We start from the raw sequence: 17,749 nt of genomic DNA on the forward strand, positions 1-17,749 counted from the left end.
GGGGCGTGCCCCAGGCGGGGGCGTATCCCGGTGGCCCTCGGGGTGGGGCCCTGCCGGGCGGCTCCGGTTTCCCTGGAAACGATTCTATTGGAACGTTTTTGGACTGCACCGTTTCTGGCGGCTTGGTCCGTAGAGCGGCTTCTCCCAGCAGAAGGAGGCCGGAGACTGACAGCTGCCGCGCGTCTCGGAGAGAACTTTCTCTGTTAACCGTGCTGCCCGCTCCACTGGCGCGGCGGGTTGGATCTCCTCACCTGTGGCGCGGCAGCATCCAGAGGCGTGGGAAAACTGCGAGTGAACCGGCCTGTGACTTCACGCGGGGGCTGCCGGGGCGGGGAGCTTTGGGGAAGGATGCGGCGCGGGGCGCATGCCAAACAACAGAAGGGTGAACTTTGCAGCATGCAAACTACACAGTAATTTTTTTATTTTTTAAGATTTTATTTATTCATTATAGAGAGGGGAGAAGGGGCAGGAGCAAGAAGCATCAACTCCCACATGTGCCTTGACCAGGCAAGCCCAGGGTTTTTTTTTTTTTTCTTTCTTTTTTTCTTTCTGAAGCTGGAAACGGGGAGAGACAGACAGACTCCTGCATGCGCCCGACCGGGATCCACCCGGCATGCCCACCAGGGGGCGACGCTCTGCCCACCAGGGGGCGATGCTCTGCCCCTCCGGGGTGTCGCTCTATTGCGACCAGAGCCACTCTAGCGCCTGGGGCAGAGACCAAGGAGCCATCCCCAGCGCCTGGGCCATCTTTGCTCCAATGGAGCCTCAGCTGCGGGAGGGGAAGAGAGAGACAGAGAGGAAGGAGAGGGGGAGGGGTGGAGAAGCAGATGGGCGCTTCTCCTGTGTGCCCTGGCCAGGAATCGAACCTGGGACTTCTGCACGCCAGGCCGACGCTCTACCACTGAGCCAGCCGGCTAGAAGCCCAGGGTTCTGAACCGGCAACCTCAGCGTTTACCAGGTTGACGCTTTATCCACTGCGCCGCCACAGGTCAGGCCTACACAGTAATTTTTTTTTTTTTTTTTTTTTTTTGTATTTTTCTGAAGCTGGAAACGGGGAGAGACAGTCAGACAGACTCCCGCATGCGCCCAACCGGGATCCACCTGGCACGCCCACCAGGGGCGATGCTCTGCCGCGACCAGAGCCATTCTAGCGCCTGGGGCAGAGGCCAAGGAGCCATCCCCAACGCCTGGGCCATCTTTGCTCCAATGGAGCCTTGGCTGCGGAAGGGGAAGAGAGAGACAGAGAGGAAGGAGGGGGGGGGTGGAGAAGCAGATGGGCGCTTCTCCTATGTGCCCTGGCCGGGAATCGAACCCGGGTCCCCCGCGAGCCAACCGGCCAGGGCCTACACAGTAATTTTTAAAGTGCCGAAAATAATCTAAAAAAATCTGAGGGCCCTGGCCAGATGGCGCAGTGGGTTAGGGTCGTACTCATGGGCACGGGTTCAGTTCTAGCCTAGTAAGGGCACAGACAGGAGCAGATCGATGTTTCTGTCTCCCTCTCTCTCTCAAATCAATAATAATAATAATAATAATATATAACTGACGTTGACAGTCGAAATCATAAAACGGATTGGCTGGTACTGCGGTGAACTCAGTTCAGCATCAGTGGTTTCAAGGACGGTGAGATGCTGCTGCATTGGAAGTTAGACACACGTCTGCTGGGAGTGCAAAGCGAGCTCGCCCTGCAGCTTTCCGTGTGAAAGTGCAAGTCTGCAGAATGTTCTAGCACCTTTGTCACAGTCCCAAATTATTAAAAAAAAAAAAATTCAACCAAGTCAATGTGACGATCTAATTGGCTGTATTAAGTGATTCATGCATCCAGCAGCACTGAGGTGTTGTGGAAAATGGAAGGTTTTTGTAAAGGTGGGGGGCAAATGAGCTGTTGACAAACAAATATAGTAGATGATTCTTGGGGCCGGACATCCTTCCTTTGGGGGAAATGAATGGCAAGTGGTTTATCATGAAGATTGCCCCTTTATTTGGGGGCAGCAGCAGGGGTGGGGAGCGTGAAGGGGAATGGGGAGGGCAATATGTGAGTGATGACCTCATGGCATTGACCAGAAAATTCCCAACTAGCTGATTAAGATTCTGTTTCTGGGAGTGGTTGAATCAACAATTTGGTCAGGTATCACTTTCACGTATGGTATCTGGCCAGGGCTTTTTTTTTTAAAGCATCCACAAAATCCTCAAATACTAAATTAGGCTTCTTCCAGGAGGAGAGCTGGTTTTTCAATAGCTCTGGGTATAGTGCTGAAAAGCCAAGAGCACACAGATGTCTGCTTAGTGAGTAAAGGCAGGGCAGCACAGGTCCCAGAGAGCAGGAAAGGTGTCTGTGTGAGGCACAGAGCACTCCTGGCACGTGGTGGGCACAGACACTGGCCAGGAGAGGCTGGGTCAGTTGCAGTAACAAATGACCCACAATCCCCCAGAGGCCTGAGAACAAGAATTGTTTCTTGCTTGTGCTTCCTCTCACTGTGGGTCAGTCACTGTCACTTCATTCAGGTCCTCATGCTAACCAGGAGGACCACCCGGTATTGATGCTGTCACCAAGATGGAGAGTTTTTGCAGCAGCCAGTCAATGCCCTGGCCTGGAAGGGACACACCTTGCGCACTATCTCACTGCCTGGAATAGCTGACTCTTGCCTCACAACCTGCATTTGCCATCCCGTGGAGGCAGAGGAGGACCATGTGGTGAAAAGCAGGAGATACAACTACACTGCTCACAAAAATTAGGGGATATTTCAAAATGAATATGAAGCAATTAAAAAAAAGCCTTTGATATGTCACTTGCTACCCAATCACAATAATTGGGTTTGCATCTCATTTGCATAATCAAACTATTTTCTTTGACTTGTTTGCTTTTCTGATCTTAATTTAAAAAATGCTTTCATCGCTTCATATTCATTTTGAAATATCTCCTAATTTTTGTGAGCAGTACATATAACTCAATAAATGTTGAATGAACCAATAAGAAAGGACGGAGAGGTTGATTTGGGCCATATCGTAGAGGATTTAAGAGCCAAGCTGCATGCATGGACTTGACTCTGCAGGCTCAGTGAGTTACTACTAAAGTGAATGAGCAAATGTGTGCTTCAAACAGGAGTAGAAGGATGATTCTGAAGGTCTGGAGAGCTTATGGGTGAGCTCCACAACTATGTTTGGTTCTAAACTGAGCAGAGAAAGGGGGGTGAAATGGAGCTGTGGGCCTGCCTGGGGAGTGACAAGGACTTCTGCTGTGGGCTGGGCCAGTGACTGAGAACCACTGAGAAGTCAGTTAAAGGAAGGTTGTGTTCCAAATGAGGCAAGGCATTTAGCTTTCATATGCTGGCGTTTAAGTGCTGAAATAGTCACTTTCAAGTGTCCAAGAATTTAAGGCTCACAAACAAAAGGAAGCTCCCCCAGTGAGAGTTAGCTGTAAGGAGGCACCAGCCCTCTGTAGGGCTCTGACCCAGATCACACGTAAAATCCCTCTAGTGACTCCCAAACCAGGTGGAGGACCTCCAGGGGCTTCCTAAAGTCACGGCCATCCTTCCCCCACATCCCAGCACCACTGGAAGCATGCTGTTCCTGAGGGAGGAGGTACCCCTCTACCTGACAGATGAGCCTGGAGGTGAGAAAAACCTGCCCCAGAAGCCCTGCCCACACCAAACAGACTAACAAGGGACCTGCAACAGTTCAGTATCTCCTGCTGTGTTCAGGAAAAAGGCTTTGCCCAAGTACATGGTTTACCACATTCTGCAACATTCACAATCAAGTGAAAACATGCATAAAGGAAGCAGAAAAATTCCAATAAAAGCTGCTCTGGTTTTAGCAAGTTACTGATTGTTGAGAATTCCTTGTCATGTAGGAAGAAAGGCTCGGAGATTTCCAATGGCTGTCGTTTTATCCATCAAACTAGATGCCAACTGTGTAAATAATCCTGTATGTATTTCCCATGTAATCTCAAGGTATGAGACTTTGGAATGACCTCCTGACTTCAACAGTGAGCCTCCTGTTGTGGAAGGTCCTCAATCTCACACTGGACACACATCCCTGTTGGTACCTGCCACCCATGAGCCAGGAGGAAGCTACCTAAAAACCTGCACCCAGGACCCTCTGTGACTCCCTGTCCAGGTAAGAGGATGTACAGCACAGGAACATCGAAACTAGAGCTTGAAAAATAAATTCACCAACTCATTCATTCAGTGCCTACAAAAGTTTAGCAATTTTATAAGTAAATGTTCTGATGCATGTGACCGTTCCCTTCATGGTCATTGTAGGAAAAGAAACATTGCATCCTCAATACTTGAAGAAGTTATAGCCTCAAAAAGAGATGGTCGCCTGACCTGTGGTAGCGCAGTGGATAAAGCGTCGACCTGGAAATGCTGAGGTCGCTGGTTCGAAACCCTGGGCTTGCCTGGTCAAGGCACATATGGGAGTTGATGCTTCCAGCTCCTCCCCCCTGTCTCTCTCTCCTCTCTCTCTCTCTGTCTCTCTCCTCTCTAAAATGAATAAATAAAAAAAAAAATTTAAAAAAAAAATTAAAAAAAAAAAAAAGAGATGGTCAGGGAGCCTCATTCAGACCTGTGTTGTCACAAGCTACCTGACCCCTGGGTATAGAAGATAAAAGTCACAGGGGAAAAACAGAGATTCCCACCCAAAATCACACTCTGATCACTGATTCTATTCTGTACATTTCACCATGCTAGATATCGGTGACATATTTCACTGAAGACTCTCCTTGTGGATTACTCTTCTTGATCAAGAACACAGTATGAAAGAGCCCTGGCCAGCCTGACCAGGTTGCGCAGTGGATAGAGCGTCGGACTGGGATGTGGAGGACCCAGGTTCGAGACCCTGAGGTTGCCAGCTTGAGCACGGGCTCATCTGGTTTGAGCAAAGAGCTCATCAGTTTGGACCCAAGGTCGCTGGCTTGAGCAAGGGGTTACTCGGTCTGCTGAAGGCCCGCAGTCAAGGCACATTAGAGAAAACAATCAATGAACAACTAAGGTGTCGCAACGAAAAACTGATGATTGATACTTCTCATCTCTCTCTGTCCCTGTCTGTCTGTCCCTATCTATCCCTCTCTCTCTGTCTGTTAAAAAAAAAAAAAAAAAAAAAAAAAAAGAGCCCTGGCCAAATAGCTCAGTGTTCCTGCTCTCTCTCTCTCTTCCTTCCACTCTCACTAAAATCAATAAATTAAAAGTAAAAGAAAAGAAAGAATAAAGTATAAAAGAGGTAAAACTTGGGTGCCTCAAAATTAAGACTTATGGTCCTGCTGCTGTCAGAACGAGTGTCAGCAGGGCTCAGTGTCAGCAGGGCTCAGTGCTGGCCGACGACACCCCAGTACAGGACGCTCCGTGGATGTCCGCAGCATGGAAGCAGCTACCACTTTTTTTCTCCCGCTCACTTGGAACATCCCCTGTTCCTGCAGACCCCTCTCCTGATATAGACTGGCATGTAGCAGCACTTGCCGTGGGGACAAGAGGGAACAGTACAGGTCAAGGCACCATAAGAAGCTAGATTTCAGAGCCTGAGACTTCAGCAACATGGAAATTCTTTCAAGACAAATATTTGGACAGAGTGACAACATAAGATAAAAGTTACTTTCAAACACGACAATATATATATATGAAACCCCCCAATGAAATATGAAAATCTTTAATAAAAAATAGTTTATTGCACCAAAATTTAAGGAATTCCCAAGCACGCTTAAATTTATAAAAAATGAACATGCTTTTTAAAGTCACAACTTGTGCATGGTGACACCTTTCCCCTGAAAAACCCCAACCTGAGGACTCCCTTTAATGAAATAAATTTTAACAGAAATAAATAACTTAAAACCACCAAGTTTTCTAGACCATCAAACATTACCCCCAGGAGCCTATTATACCTGAGACCACCACACATGGCATTTGCCTGGGACGTGGTCACTGGACTAGTGTGAATAAGGCTGAGTGTCTCACATATTAACAGTGCTGTCAATGTCATGGGTCCCTAAAAAAGGGACATTTCTCTTCAGACATGCTGGTCCCTCTCACTGCCAGAAATCTTTACATACCATGTTTAATTTTTGTTAAGAAAAATACTCATGAAGTAGAAATGCATGTCATCATGGTGACTTTCTAGTAGGTACCCTAGAACAAGGAAAGTCTAAGCTGTGAGTAGCTCAGTGAGACATCCTAATGCCCTGGCTGTAGGCCAACTTCCCTGCTACCTGGACCCTGGGACAAAAAGAGCCCATTTCACACCCTAACCAAAAAGAACAGCCTATTATCTCTCCAACTACAGGGTATGGCAAAAGTAGGTTCACAGTTGTGAGTACATGAAACAGAAAATTTATTCTTATATTATTTTTGTATTATTTTACATACAAACAACTGTAAACCTATATTTGCCCCACCATGTAGAACAAAACCTATCAGATCTGTGGCATCTGCTTGTGGAGTAATCAATGATAATCACATTGCAATAGGGGTTCTTTTGCAACATAAGAAAAATAAGTAATGACACAATAAGGTGCCCAAGCCAATGTTCTCTGAGTGAGGACATGACAGCATATTCATCACACAGGATGAAAAAGAAACACAAATATGATGCAGTGGTGAACCTGCTGTTATAAATACTTCAGCCCTGACTGCTGTTTTTCATAAGTAAATTCCTAATTCCCACTTCTGCCCGAACAGAAGAATGTTTCATATGTTGGGAGGTAGAAATGACAGCAAAGTCCCAGGGAGATAAGAAAGCAGAAGCCCACAGAAAACAAGTGAGCACCCGAATCCCAGACCAAAGCTGGCTAGGCGCTGGCTGGACTGAAGGATGGGAACTGAGGTTGAAGGTGGCACAGAGCAATGACAGGAAGCCAGAGGCAAATGTGCACATGCACGCACGCACACACAGAAGGTGGCCAGATGAAGGAAGGGGGTGAAAACAGAGAATAGCTTCCCCTTAATGGATGCATTCAGAATTAGTTTCTCCTAAGAGAAAGGACACGGTAACAACTGGCAGCCCTTCCACGGTAGGTATGAGAACTGCTGAGGCATGGTGCTGAGTGCCATTTCTTGGTTTTAAAGTTAAAATAAGGGTGATGCAGCCAAAATAAATAACATAAATTATCTTTCTCTTCCAATGGTGCAAAAACAATTTTGTCAAAAACGATTTCCAAAAGTAGGATACATTTATAATGAGTTTTCAAGTATTGTTTCAAGATTGACCCTGTATAAATGAGACGCATATTTAGAAGTCCCAATATTTGCTGGGGAACCTTTTCTAAACACTAAATGTCTTTGGGGTAACACTACTTTACAGACAAACCTGCTGACAGCATATATAAAAGAACACAGACAGCTTCAGAATACCACTGTTTTCTCCACAAATGAGATAAAGGTCACAGTAACAGGCTCATGCGGAGCCAAATCTGGACGTGTCATTCCATCTTCAGAGCAATAGGTCCGCACAGGGTGTGCATGCACTCACCTCGCTCTTCTCTAACTTATTACAATAAATACTACTTTAGGTTTTCTTAGCAAACTCGGGAAAACTTACAGCCCTCAAGTCCATCAGTTTCTGCGGGTGTAAGTACAGTACTTCAGGTGGGATGTGTGTACAAGTAAACCTCCCACACTTGTGCCAGGTTTCAAACAAGGTTTTTACACACTGGAAGAGCACAGGGACCTCACCACCACTCCTCTTGGGGCTGACCTGCCTCTTCCAGAAACCTCACTGCACTCCAGGTGAGACGATGAAGGACTTCGGACCTCCTGATGGCTGTCACCACCGAGACCAATGTGTCTGCGATGACTGCGAGTCCTGGTGCACACTTCCACTTGGGGCACAGGCATGGCCTGCAGAAGCTGTGTTACATGGACTGGAACCCCACCTGCCCCTCCTGGTCTTTGCCTCTCCCCATACCTCACACATCAGGTCAGGGTGTGGTGACTATGCCATCATTTTGGGCATCCTGGTGACTGGAGAGCCTGCCTAGGAGTTAAGGTGAGGCTGAGCAGGGTCGGGTTGAGCAGGTGAGCATCGTGCACTTATGACAAGGGAAAGACCCTCAAAAATAAAGTGAAATAAAAACAAAAAACACTCTTTGTCTAAGAATTTTTGGTTTTAGAAGGTAGAGTAAATAAAATAATTATATTTCTTAAAATATAATTTTCTGACTGACATCCCTTAGTTCTACATGTACATTATTTCCTGACAGCAGATTTTCAAAAGGCAATCAATAAGCAGACAATTCAGCTCATTTTTAAATAACACAAGAACATACTTTTTAAAGATTAGGTTATGATTCTCAGTATTTACATATACTTCCTATGGTGGGGTGGCTATGAAAATAAAATAAAAACCAAAGGTGCAAATCAAGTTTCCCGTTCGCAGGAAGGTGAGCTCATACTGGGTCCCACAGGGAAGCAAGGAAGCTGACCCATGACCGGGGTCACTGGGACATGCAGCTGCAGAGCAGCGTCCAAGTCACTCCTTAGGTTTGCCTCCTGCAAACGACCCTCAGAGAACTTCTAACACTGTCAATGAGCGCTTCAATAGGATTTTAAGATTTGGTCGCTTTGTGGGGAAGCTGGTCATGAGCTGCAGGTGACTGCCCTGTTATCTTACTCCTTGTAAAGGCAAACACACAACTTAAATTCCATCACTAAGGGAAACAGAGCTCACCCAGATATGAAACCTTGTGAGAGAGTATTTGGGAGTTATACACACTCGGGCTGGGGATGCTTGGTGGTCACCGTTCCCAGCCCTTCTATGGATGCTCTGTTGGGACTGGGTGGCTCTGCGTCTCCTCCAGGGTTGGCACGGTCACCCATGGAACTGGGGCTGCCAGCAGGGTCCCCCTGAGTCCACGAGGAAAGTGACTCGTGCACGGTGACGGTGTGTGCCTCCATCTGGCGTTGCAGACTGTCCATCTCCTGCCTGGAGACACAAGGGGCAAAGGTAGGAAGGCCAGTCAGAGGGGAACCAGGACAGATACCATTGCTTCCCCAAGAGGGATGTGTAGGCTGACAAGCTTCAACTGGATGGCCGTTGGCTCACACATCTGTGGTGTCTTCAGGGACCCACAGAACCTCTCTATTTGCAACAGCAACAGCAATGGGGGTCAGAGAACTTAAGGGGCTTTCGACACTATTTTTGGAGCCGTGCAGAGGCCAACAGGCTTCTACTTAGGGATATGTGAAAAAGAGTTGAGGGACTCACATGTGGCTTCCCTCACAGGATCAAAAGACACATCCCCACACGGCCACATCCTCTGAACAGCCTCACGCTGATGGGAATTTAAGGGCACAGGTCCTGCTGACTTAGGGAGTCTCACGGTCATTTAGAGGCAGGCAACTCGCACCTTACAATGTATCTCACTTCACAGAGACCTGCTCAACCCTGCCTGGGCAAGACCAGTGCTGCAGCAGCCTCTGCCGAGTTACACAAGGGATTCAGAGACTAAGCAACATGACATAGCCTGTCGTACTTCAGTTGCTGCAGACAGCTGTTGAGGTTCCTCAGGGGCTCCTTGCTCACAGCAGGCGGAGGCCTCAGCAGCTCCTCCAGCAGTGATGCTGGGACAGGGCAGTCTGGGACCTTCACTGGCGTCACGGGGCTGGAAGGGCTGGCATCACCCCTCCGTTCCTTTCTCTGTCCAGAAAAGCATGTGGTTAACTCTCTGCTGTCCACCCTGTGGTCTCTGCCACCACAGGTGCTTCCAGACCTGTCTCCCAGCCCCACACAGCCCTGGGAAGGCATATCCGCTCATCTGGCAGTCACAGCCAGACCAAAAACCTTCCTACAGCAAGTCACAGTCCTGGCTTCTCAGGATGGAGCTGAGACCTAAACGTGAGCTTCCATGAGGGAATTCCCACGAGAGTATGACCCTGACTGAATTTCCCTAAGAAATTAAGTTTCCCAACCCAGATGACTTCCCTTTCTAAGACTTAAATTTTGTGCACAGGCAGACAAATGGTGCTAATAGAGCTCTGAGTCCGAGATGCTTCTCTGACTGGGAAAACATGTATGTACCCTGAGAAGAGACAAACACCAGGCATACAACAATCTGAGCAGGGCTTGACAGCAGCTTCGGGGTTCCGGTGCCCAAGCTGAGCCCCAGGCAGGCTCGCTAAGGGGCTGGGGATCTTATTAACACAGCAAACCATGGCCTCAAAACAAAATGGCACCTGAACTCACTAATAGCAACAAACATTTTGTTGGAAAATGCACAAAAACAAAATGATTTGGCTTGTTGTCCTGGCAGAATTCTCTACCACTTATTTTCACACAGTAGTTGCTGAATGAGGGTCAAATACAACTTTATGTCTGAGAGACTGCTTGCCCACCCACAGGCCTGCAGTCCCCGCTGCTGTGAGGGGACCTGCTCACCGTCCTAGCCGTGCCACGTCGCAGGTCCAGCTTGAGCTGCTGGTTCTGCTGGAGCAGCGTTTTCATGTTGTTTTTCAGCTCTGACACTTTAGCCTGAAGCACAAACTTGTCTTTCTGGGTTACGGACAGGTCTTCCCGCATCATCTCCAGCTCCGACTTGATATTCTAAAGGATGTCAAGTCATAGATTTCAAAGGTACAAGATCTCAAATGCACTGCAAAGACCTCCGTTTGTGTGTCGGGAGTACTGATTGTCATAGGAAGCCCCTTCCTGGCTCCAGCTCCTCCCACCATCAAGAGACTATGACACTCAGTTACACTCACATCCTCCATGTTCCTACCCTGTGTCAGGGCCTCTGCTAGGAGCTGGTGACGTGGCCCTGGTCACACCTACAACAAACTCCAGGGGTCCCCTGTGTGAATCCCATGCTCAGTTACTGAGCAAGAATAAAAGTTGATTCTGGTTGTCAGTCACGCCCCTGACCCTCCCATAGCAGTCAGGACTGCCCAGACACCTGCGTGTGGAGGTGTCACCAACTAGTAGTCTTTCCTATGTGCTTTGTCATTCACTGCCACATTTCACAGCTTAGCCCAGGCATAGCACCAGGCTCTGGTGTCCTTAGCCTCCATCAGCTGTATGACCTGAAGGTTCTTGTAGAATGGAGTGACTCACAGTTCACTGTCACCACTGATGCGGCAAGTGCAGTAACGGCTCGTGTCACAACCGTCTAAGGTAAAATCTGCCCAACATCCTCAGGTCATGTGCCCAGTACCTGCAGAGACCGCTCGGCACCATCCAGCTCCTGCCTGCTCTGCTGCTCAGTCAGGTCCAGCTGCTGCTTCAGGGACTGGATCTCCCTGTCCTTCTGATCTACCTCCCACTTGAGGTTTTCCATCTATAGAGGGAAAAAGTCATGTGAGCAGAATGTCAGTGTCTTTCTGCACAGAGTGCTCTATCCCTATACATCCTGTTTAACATCACTCTTAGAACAAAACCCTGTCCCTGTGCAAGCACACAGGGAGCGAAGGGGCTGGGCCTGCCCAGCAACAGAGTCCAGGCCTGCATGCCCCTTAGCTGAGATGCTAAGCCACCCCCAACAATCACCTCTTGGTTTCCAACAGGCTGTTTGCTCAGCTGCTCATCCAGCTGCTTCTGCAGGAGCTGCAGCTGTGTCCTTGCCTCAGCAAGCTCCGCCTGGAACTGGGCCACTTCCTGGGCATGTCTCCCTTCCTGAAGCCTGGCACAGAAAACAAGGAGACACAATGACAGCACTCCTCCAACCTGACACCCCGCCCCGCCAAAATGGTGTCAGCTCTATGACCCATCCTGGTGAAACTCACGCACAGCTCACCGTGGGTGAGGAATGTTTAAGAATGTTAGATGCACTGACTTGACTAACCTCATAAACCCCCTGGGACTACGGTGGAACGGACAGCATCACAGGGACCAACCCAAGTTCCTACAGTCATAGCAACTGGAGGATGCCCTCATCGGAGCCTGTCCCTCACACTGGAAACTCTTGTTGTCAGTGAAGGGCTGGAAGGGTGCACAGGGGACAGCAGCATCAAAACTGAAATGTAGGGGTTAAGCACAAGCTTCTCCCTTTAATCTTATGTGTTGATTTTAGTGAGAGAAAGTTGAACTATTCCTGTATGTGCCCCGACTGGGGATCAAGCCCACACCTTCACAGTTTGGGATTACGCTCTAACCAAATGACCTCTCCGGCCAGGGAAAACACAGGCTTCTTGAGACAGGACCACTATCTTCTTCCCAGACCTGCTCATACAAAGACTGCAGAATGTGCCATGTGCTAACTGGAAATGGGGAGAGCTCCAGGGGCACTTTGTGGCAGCAAACCCTCCACCTGAGGACACTCACTGGAGACGCTCGGCCGCCGCCTGCAGCGTCTGCACTAGGAGCTCCTTGGCCTGCAACTCCTTCTTCACCTCACTCAGCTCCAAGGTAGCAGCCTTGAAGTGGCGGTGGTTGTGCCCTGCTTCTGCTTTGGCTGCAGCCACCTGGAAGGAGGACACTGACCTCAGCAGGTGCCAAGGCCGAAGCAGTATGCCCTTTACCCTCATTTGTCCTGTGGACACCAAGGCTCTCCAGCCCCCACTGTCACCCAGGCCCTGATGACACTGTGCTTGGGACATGCCAGCAAAAGTATGCATGTGGTGTTTCTGGAGGAATGGCTGTGTCAAGGTGCCCACGCCCAGTTTTAGACACTGAAAATGTGCCCTGCAAAGGCTGTACATGGCTGTGCTGCAGACGTGGTCAGACGCTGGCCACACACCTGTTTCCTGAGGCTGTGTACTTCCAGCTTCTCTCTCTCCAGGGCAGCCTGTAAGGTCTGCACGAGCTGTCTCATCTGGCGGTCCTCCTCCTGTTTGCGCTGCATGATGGCCTGAACCTGTAGCACAGTGCCAAGGGGATGTGTCAGTAAGGACACCCAATGCCATGGCCTGCAGAGCCCAGGACAAAGCATGGGCCATTGTGATCAGTGCCACATGGGGTCCAGCAGCAGGCACCACAGACCTCACAACATGTTACCACCAAATCAAAGGAGATAGGAAGTATGGAGACTGCATTTCAGATGTTGTTATGAACACACACCTGAGCTGACAGGCACACGATCGCATAATCATCCTCAAGCGTACAGCCACCAAGATGCACATGAATCAGGGTTATAAAGGCAACACCTCCATGGTGAGGCAGGTAATGTGAACGGTCAAACAGCAGGTATGGGAACAGTGTCAAACTGAAGTCTGATGGCTGGAAAATTCAAGGCCACTGATGGCCATAGGACTTCTGTGAAATGCCTAGCTTCTCCCCAGTTCCCAGAGGCTACTGAGCCTGAGCTGGGAACAGGATCTGGGGTGAAACCCCCACTGGGATTAGTCCCTTATGTATAATGGGACTGTCCTGAACTGGGGAAGCCCAGTTTGGAACAACAGGAGTTGCCCGCCCCAAGCTCACCCAGGACTCAGCTACGGGCCGAGCCTGGGCCTGTGTGCACATTGTTCCTGCAAGTGCTGTGGCAACAGCACACAGAGAGCACAGTAAGCCTGGGGTGCTACTCGGCCTTCACCATGCTGTGCATAAATCTGAGTACCTGAAGGTTTAGCTCCATGAGGTCAGCCTCCCTCTTGGCTAATGCCGTCTCTAAGACATGGTTGTGCTCCCGCAAGGCCGCGCTGGACTGTCCAAGGCCCGTGAGCTTCCCTCGCTCGTGCTCCAGCTCCAGAGCCAACTTCCTATTTGACTCCTCGAGGCGCTTTATCTTCTTCCTAAAGCCTCTGGATTCCTGAAGCTGAAACAAATACCAGCGAAGTCATATAGTCACATGCTCCGGCCAGCAGAGATGTCACCCACTAGAAACAGAACAGCCGACACAAAACACAGCAACAGATACCATGCACCACACCAGCGGGGACAGCGCCTGTCTCAGGGCCTGACAGGCACGTGGGACCTTTAAAGGTCAAGCCTGTCTGAACCAAGGTCAAGACTGTCCTTGGTATTTGCAACTAGGATGTCTTAGGTGGGAGTACAGCTGCCGCAAGACCTCTGACACCCACCACACAGGAGGTAGCAGACACATCCTTGCTAGAGCTGGTGTTACCGTGTGCAGGGGGGGGGGGGGAATCTAGCACTTGAGTGGTCAAAGATCCAGAGAAGTGGTTGGATGGCGTATGGAGAGCAGAGCAGTCTGGTCGAGCACACAGGCTGGGCTCTGACACTCCACGGCCCCTTCTCCCTGTTCTAGAGGCACACCCAGAGCGGTGTGGCCTGTCCATGTTGCTGTACGGCCACAAGTTCATCTACCTCGTCCTCCAGCTCCAGCACCTTCTCCCGGTACTCCTCCAGCTCCTGGCTGGTCAGCGCAATGACCTCCTGCAGCTCCTTCTCCAGCATCACCTTACTCTGACCCACGGTCTGCAGCTCCAACTCCAGGGCCTGGATTTTCTCCTAACAACAGGACAGGAAGGTGAACTGGATCATAGGCTTCAATATGGCCATGGCAGGTGCTGACCTCCCTCTGCCCACATCACTAGACCCTGAGAGGCTGCCAAGCACACTGATGAGTGAATGCTTCTCACAGCACCTACCTTCCCTTTAGAGGACTTAACTAACCACTGTACACACACAGCAGCGACTCACAAACAAAACAACTTTCAGCTAAATGCTTTGAAAATACAGAAAATTTTGAATTGCAGCTTAAAAGTTATAAGTTACTACCTGTGACAAGCTGTAGCAGGTATGATATAACCAGCACCATGTATGTGCGCACACACACATGCACATACGCATGTAAACACATGCACTCTCCCTGCCGCTGGGTACAGGTGATGTTCACACCTGTTTCTCCACTAAGCCACCTAATAAGGGGTCTGAGTATATACGTCACCTCAGCCTAACTTATGAGAATCTGGAAGGTGAGTAACCTGCTGAGCTCGGTCTTACACTGAACGAAGATAGACTGCACAGCTTGTAGCTCTTGGGTGGAGGTCCTGCAGCAAGTGGAGGGCAATCTAGAGGTTTTGCTCCTCCCACCCCACATCAGCCAAGAAGTTAAAAGAATAAATATTTTATAGTACAAGGAAAACTATACTTGAATAAATTCTCCCCTCCCAACATTTAAAAAAATTTTTTTTTTTTACTTATTTACTTTTTTAGATTTTTTTATTTATTTATTCATTTTTATTAGAGAGAGAGGGGAGAGAGAGAGGGAGAGATAGAGAGAGAACAGGGGGAGGAGCAGGAAGCATCAACTCCCATATGTGCCTTGACCAGGCAAGCCCAGGGTTTTTGAACCGGCGACCTCAGCATTCCAGGTCGACGCTTTATCCACTGCGCCACCACAGGTCAGGCCTCCCCTCCCAACATTTTATAAAGTAAGCAAATGAGAAAGAGTATTTAAGTTAGCAAGAAAACACAATGGGTATGACAATCCTGTGACAGAAACAAACTCCACAGAAGAAATGAAACTACTAAACACAAGCAGAACTCAAATTGGAGAATAATAAATGAAATGCAAATTAATTTACTCAGATGGAATTTTATTCCAAGAAGCAAAAACCATCAGACCCAAAGCTGGAAGGGGACCTGAGCAAGTCTGAAAACCTCATGTCATGAAGTTCCCCCCCACCCAAATCCCCAGCCAGGAGTTCCTGCCCACCACCTGTGATGCCAGCCTCCCGTTACCTAAAAAATAATCAACAAGAAAAAGGCTATGGGCTCATAATACTGGCACCCTTCCCCATGCCTCCAGGATAAAGACACCTGTCAAAAGAGCTACCTGCCACTGCCTGAACCTGGACACAGGGCCTGCCCATGCTTGTGCACACCAGCGCAGACCTGGCCAGCTGTTTTTTATTCTGCCACCTGCATGCGTTCCTGTTCTCTCCCTGCTGCAGCCTCTCCTGGCCTCATTGTCCTTCAACAGGGTAGCTGCAGGTCTTATCCTACCTGAGATGTCAGTCTGCATCTGACACACACCCTGACCCTTGTCCATCCTGTGCAGGCCATTCCCAGAACCATCTGCTAAGATGCTCAACCTGTCCACCCCAGTGCCTTGTTTATCAAGACCAGTCAAATGCTGTCTCCTCCAAAAAGCTTTTCTGGACTGTCCTATACTCACTGGAACCCTCACAAGCTCACACAATGCTCATGGAGATGCCCCTCAGACACTGAGGGGTGTAAAGAGGAGCCAGCTGCAGCAAAGACACCGTGGACTCTGAGTGAGGACTGAATGTCCGAGCTGACCCTGCATATCCAACAGATTCACAGGAATTAAGTGAGAAGACCTTCACACTGTTCAGGTTCCTGGTCACGTACATACCATACCAAATTTTAGAGAAATGTTGCCCACACACTCATTCTGCCCCTTTCCTAGGGCTCTATGAGGGTTTCAGGGGAAATGCTCATAACCCCTCAGCTCCCCACCCTGAGAACCCCCAAAGGGCCAGAGCAGACACGGTACCCACATGTAGTGTGAGGTCGCTGGGGCCATCTGCTGCCTGGGCTCTCAGCTGGCTCAGCTCAGCCTCGGCCGCCTCCTTGGCTGTGAGCGCCTCCTGCAGGCGGCGACTGAGGATGCCTACAGCGCTCTCATAGGCCTTGTGTTTGCTCTTCATTTCCTTCTGAGCGCTGCTCAGGTCTGAGCCCAGCCGTGTCACCCGCTGCTTCTGTTCAGTGATGGCTCTGGGGTGTGGCAAAGAAGACAGGCCTCCTGAGTCCCCTTTACCTGTGCTCAGCTTCATTTCTTCCACTCCTGCTCCCCCAGACCTAAAACCCCTGAATGTGGCCCATGTCAGTGACTCGCAGCACCCAGCATTGCACTCAAACCTGCCCAGCTCCTTCTGCACTGTCCACATGCGTCTACCCAACAAAACAGAGTCGTGGACCCAACCACAGGTTCACGAATAAATCACGGCTGATAGGACCAGAGTGTGCATGCATGTGTGGGATGTGCTGGGGTGGGAGTTGGGGGTCCAACAAACGCAGGACACAAACACAGGTGACAGTAAAAGCAGAAAGGGCAAGGACTAGCACTCACCTGGCAGCTCCCTGACGCAGCTCTTCTATCTGTGACTTGAGTACCTCGTTGGCCTCCGTCAGCGCAGCCACCTGCTGCTTGTCAAACTGCAGAGACTGCACAGGAGGAAGAGCCAGTGAGGATGAAGCTCCATCTGCCTCCCAGGTACGAGGTCCTGTGTCAAGGCTACCTTGAGCACACAGGCTTTGAAGGGCCTGACAGAGAGCTCTGCCCTTTTATAAGTGACCACTTCAGAGAGGTCAGGTGTCTCGAGCTGCTTGTGTCAGAGCGACGGAGGGAACACCAAGAAAGACTTCCCTCCTCCCAGGCTCCCCAGAACCAGAAGGAGTGATGTGAACTAGCTTACGGGCCTTGGCCTCCTCCTGGCTCCCCTTGCTGCCCTAAACACGTCCATGAGGACACGTGCTCTGCAGGTGTCCCACACTGGGCCCCTGGGTCCTGTAGTTCCATCTGTCCCATGGGGCTCCGACGCCATCTGTTCCCAAAACTCTCAGTTTGTGGCCTCCAGCTAATCTGCCCCCCTGTATCCTGCCTCCTGGCCCCCTCCTGAGACCTCAAAAGCCTCAGAAGTCAAACAGCCCTGGTCTGACATGCCCCTAGTTCTCATCTCAGGAACGCCCCTCAGCCTGACAGGCTGTGGACGGCGCTGTGCTTTTTCTGTCTCAGCATCGCTGACCCTCGCCACCATGGCCATCTCCACTAGCTCCCACTGCACCCTCAGAGCCCGCACACAGGAACCTTGGCTGGGACACCATGTCACACTCCTCGCCAGCTCCCACTGCCCAGAGCAGGAACAGCTGCTGCAGCCTGGGACTCTGTGCTGCCCTCCAGATC

General features: G+C 49.9%; 1 protein-coding gene and 1 long non-coding RNA gene across 5 annotated transcripts in view; one reads left to right on the forward strand and one right to left on the reverse strand.

Moving 5' to 3' along the window:
* The first annotated feature begins 35 nt into the window (after window positions 1–35).
* On the forward strand, window positions 36–6,201 carry LOC136325847 (uncharacterized). The gene is made up of 3 exons (XR_010729320.1): window positions 36–291; window positions 3,948–4,113; window positions 4,689–6,201. It is a non-coding gene; the product is annotated as an uncharacterized lncRNA (long non-coding RNA).
* Window positions 6,202–8,202: 2,001 nt separating this feature from the next.
* The window catches only part of GOLGA3 (golgin A3), a 38,377-nt gene continuing 28,830 nt past the window's right edge, over window positions 8,203–17,749 (reverse strand). For all 4 annotated transcript variants that reach the window (XM_066260904.1, XM_066260903.1, XM_066260900.1 and 1 more), the window contains 11 exons: window positions 16,916–17,010; window positions 16,344–16,560; window positions 14,182–14,325; window positions 13,472–13,669; window positions 12,653–12,769; window positions 12,238–12,377; window positions 11,464–11,596; window positions 11,132–11,254; window positions 10,360–10,524; window positions 9,458–9,621; window positions 8,203–8,907 (listed from right to left, as the gene is read on the reverse strand). In XM_066260904.1, the coding sequence (XP_066117001.1) occupies window positions 8,688–8,907; window positions 9,458–9,621; window positions 10,360–10,524; window positions 11,132–11,254; window positions 11,464–11,596; window positions 12,238–12,377; window positions 12,653–12,769; window positions 13,472–13,669; window positions 14,182–14,325; window positions 16,344–16,560; window positions 16,916–17,010 (1,716 nt within the window). In that variant the 3' untranslated portion in view covers window positions 8,203–8,687. The remainder of the gene's footprint in view (window positions 8,908–9,457; window positions 9,622–10,359; window positions 10,525–11,131; window positions 11,255–11,463; window positions 11,597–12,237; window positions 12,378–12,652; window positions 12,770–13,471; window positions 13,670–14,181; window positions 14,326–16,343; window positions 16,561–16,915; window positions 17,011–17,749) is intronic.

The sequence above is a fragment of the Saccopteryx bilineata genome, chromosome 2, assembly GCF_036850765.1.
Source record: "Saccopteryx bilineata isolate mSacBil1 chromosome 2, mSacBil1_pri_phased_curated, whole genome shotgun sequence".
In the NCBI taxonomy this organism is placed as follows: Eukaryota; Metazoa; Chordata; class Mammalia; order Chiroptera; family Emballonuridae; genus Saccopteryx; species Saccopteryx bilineata.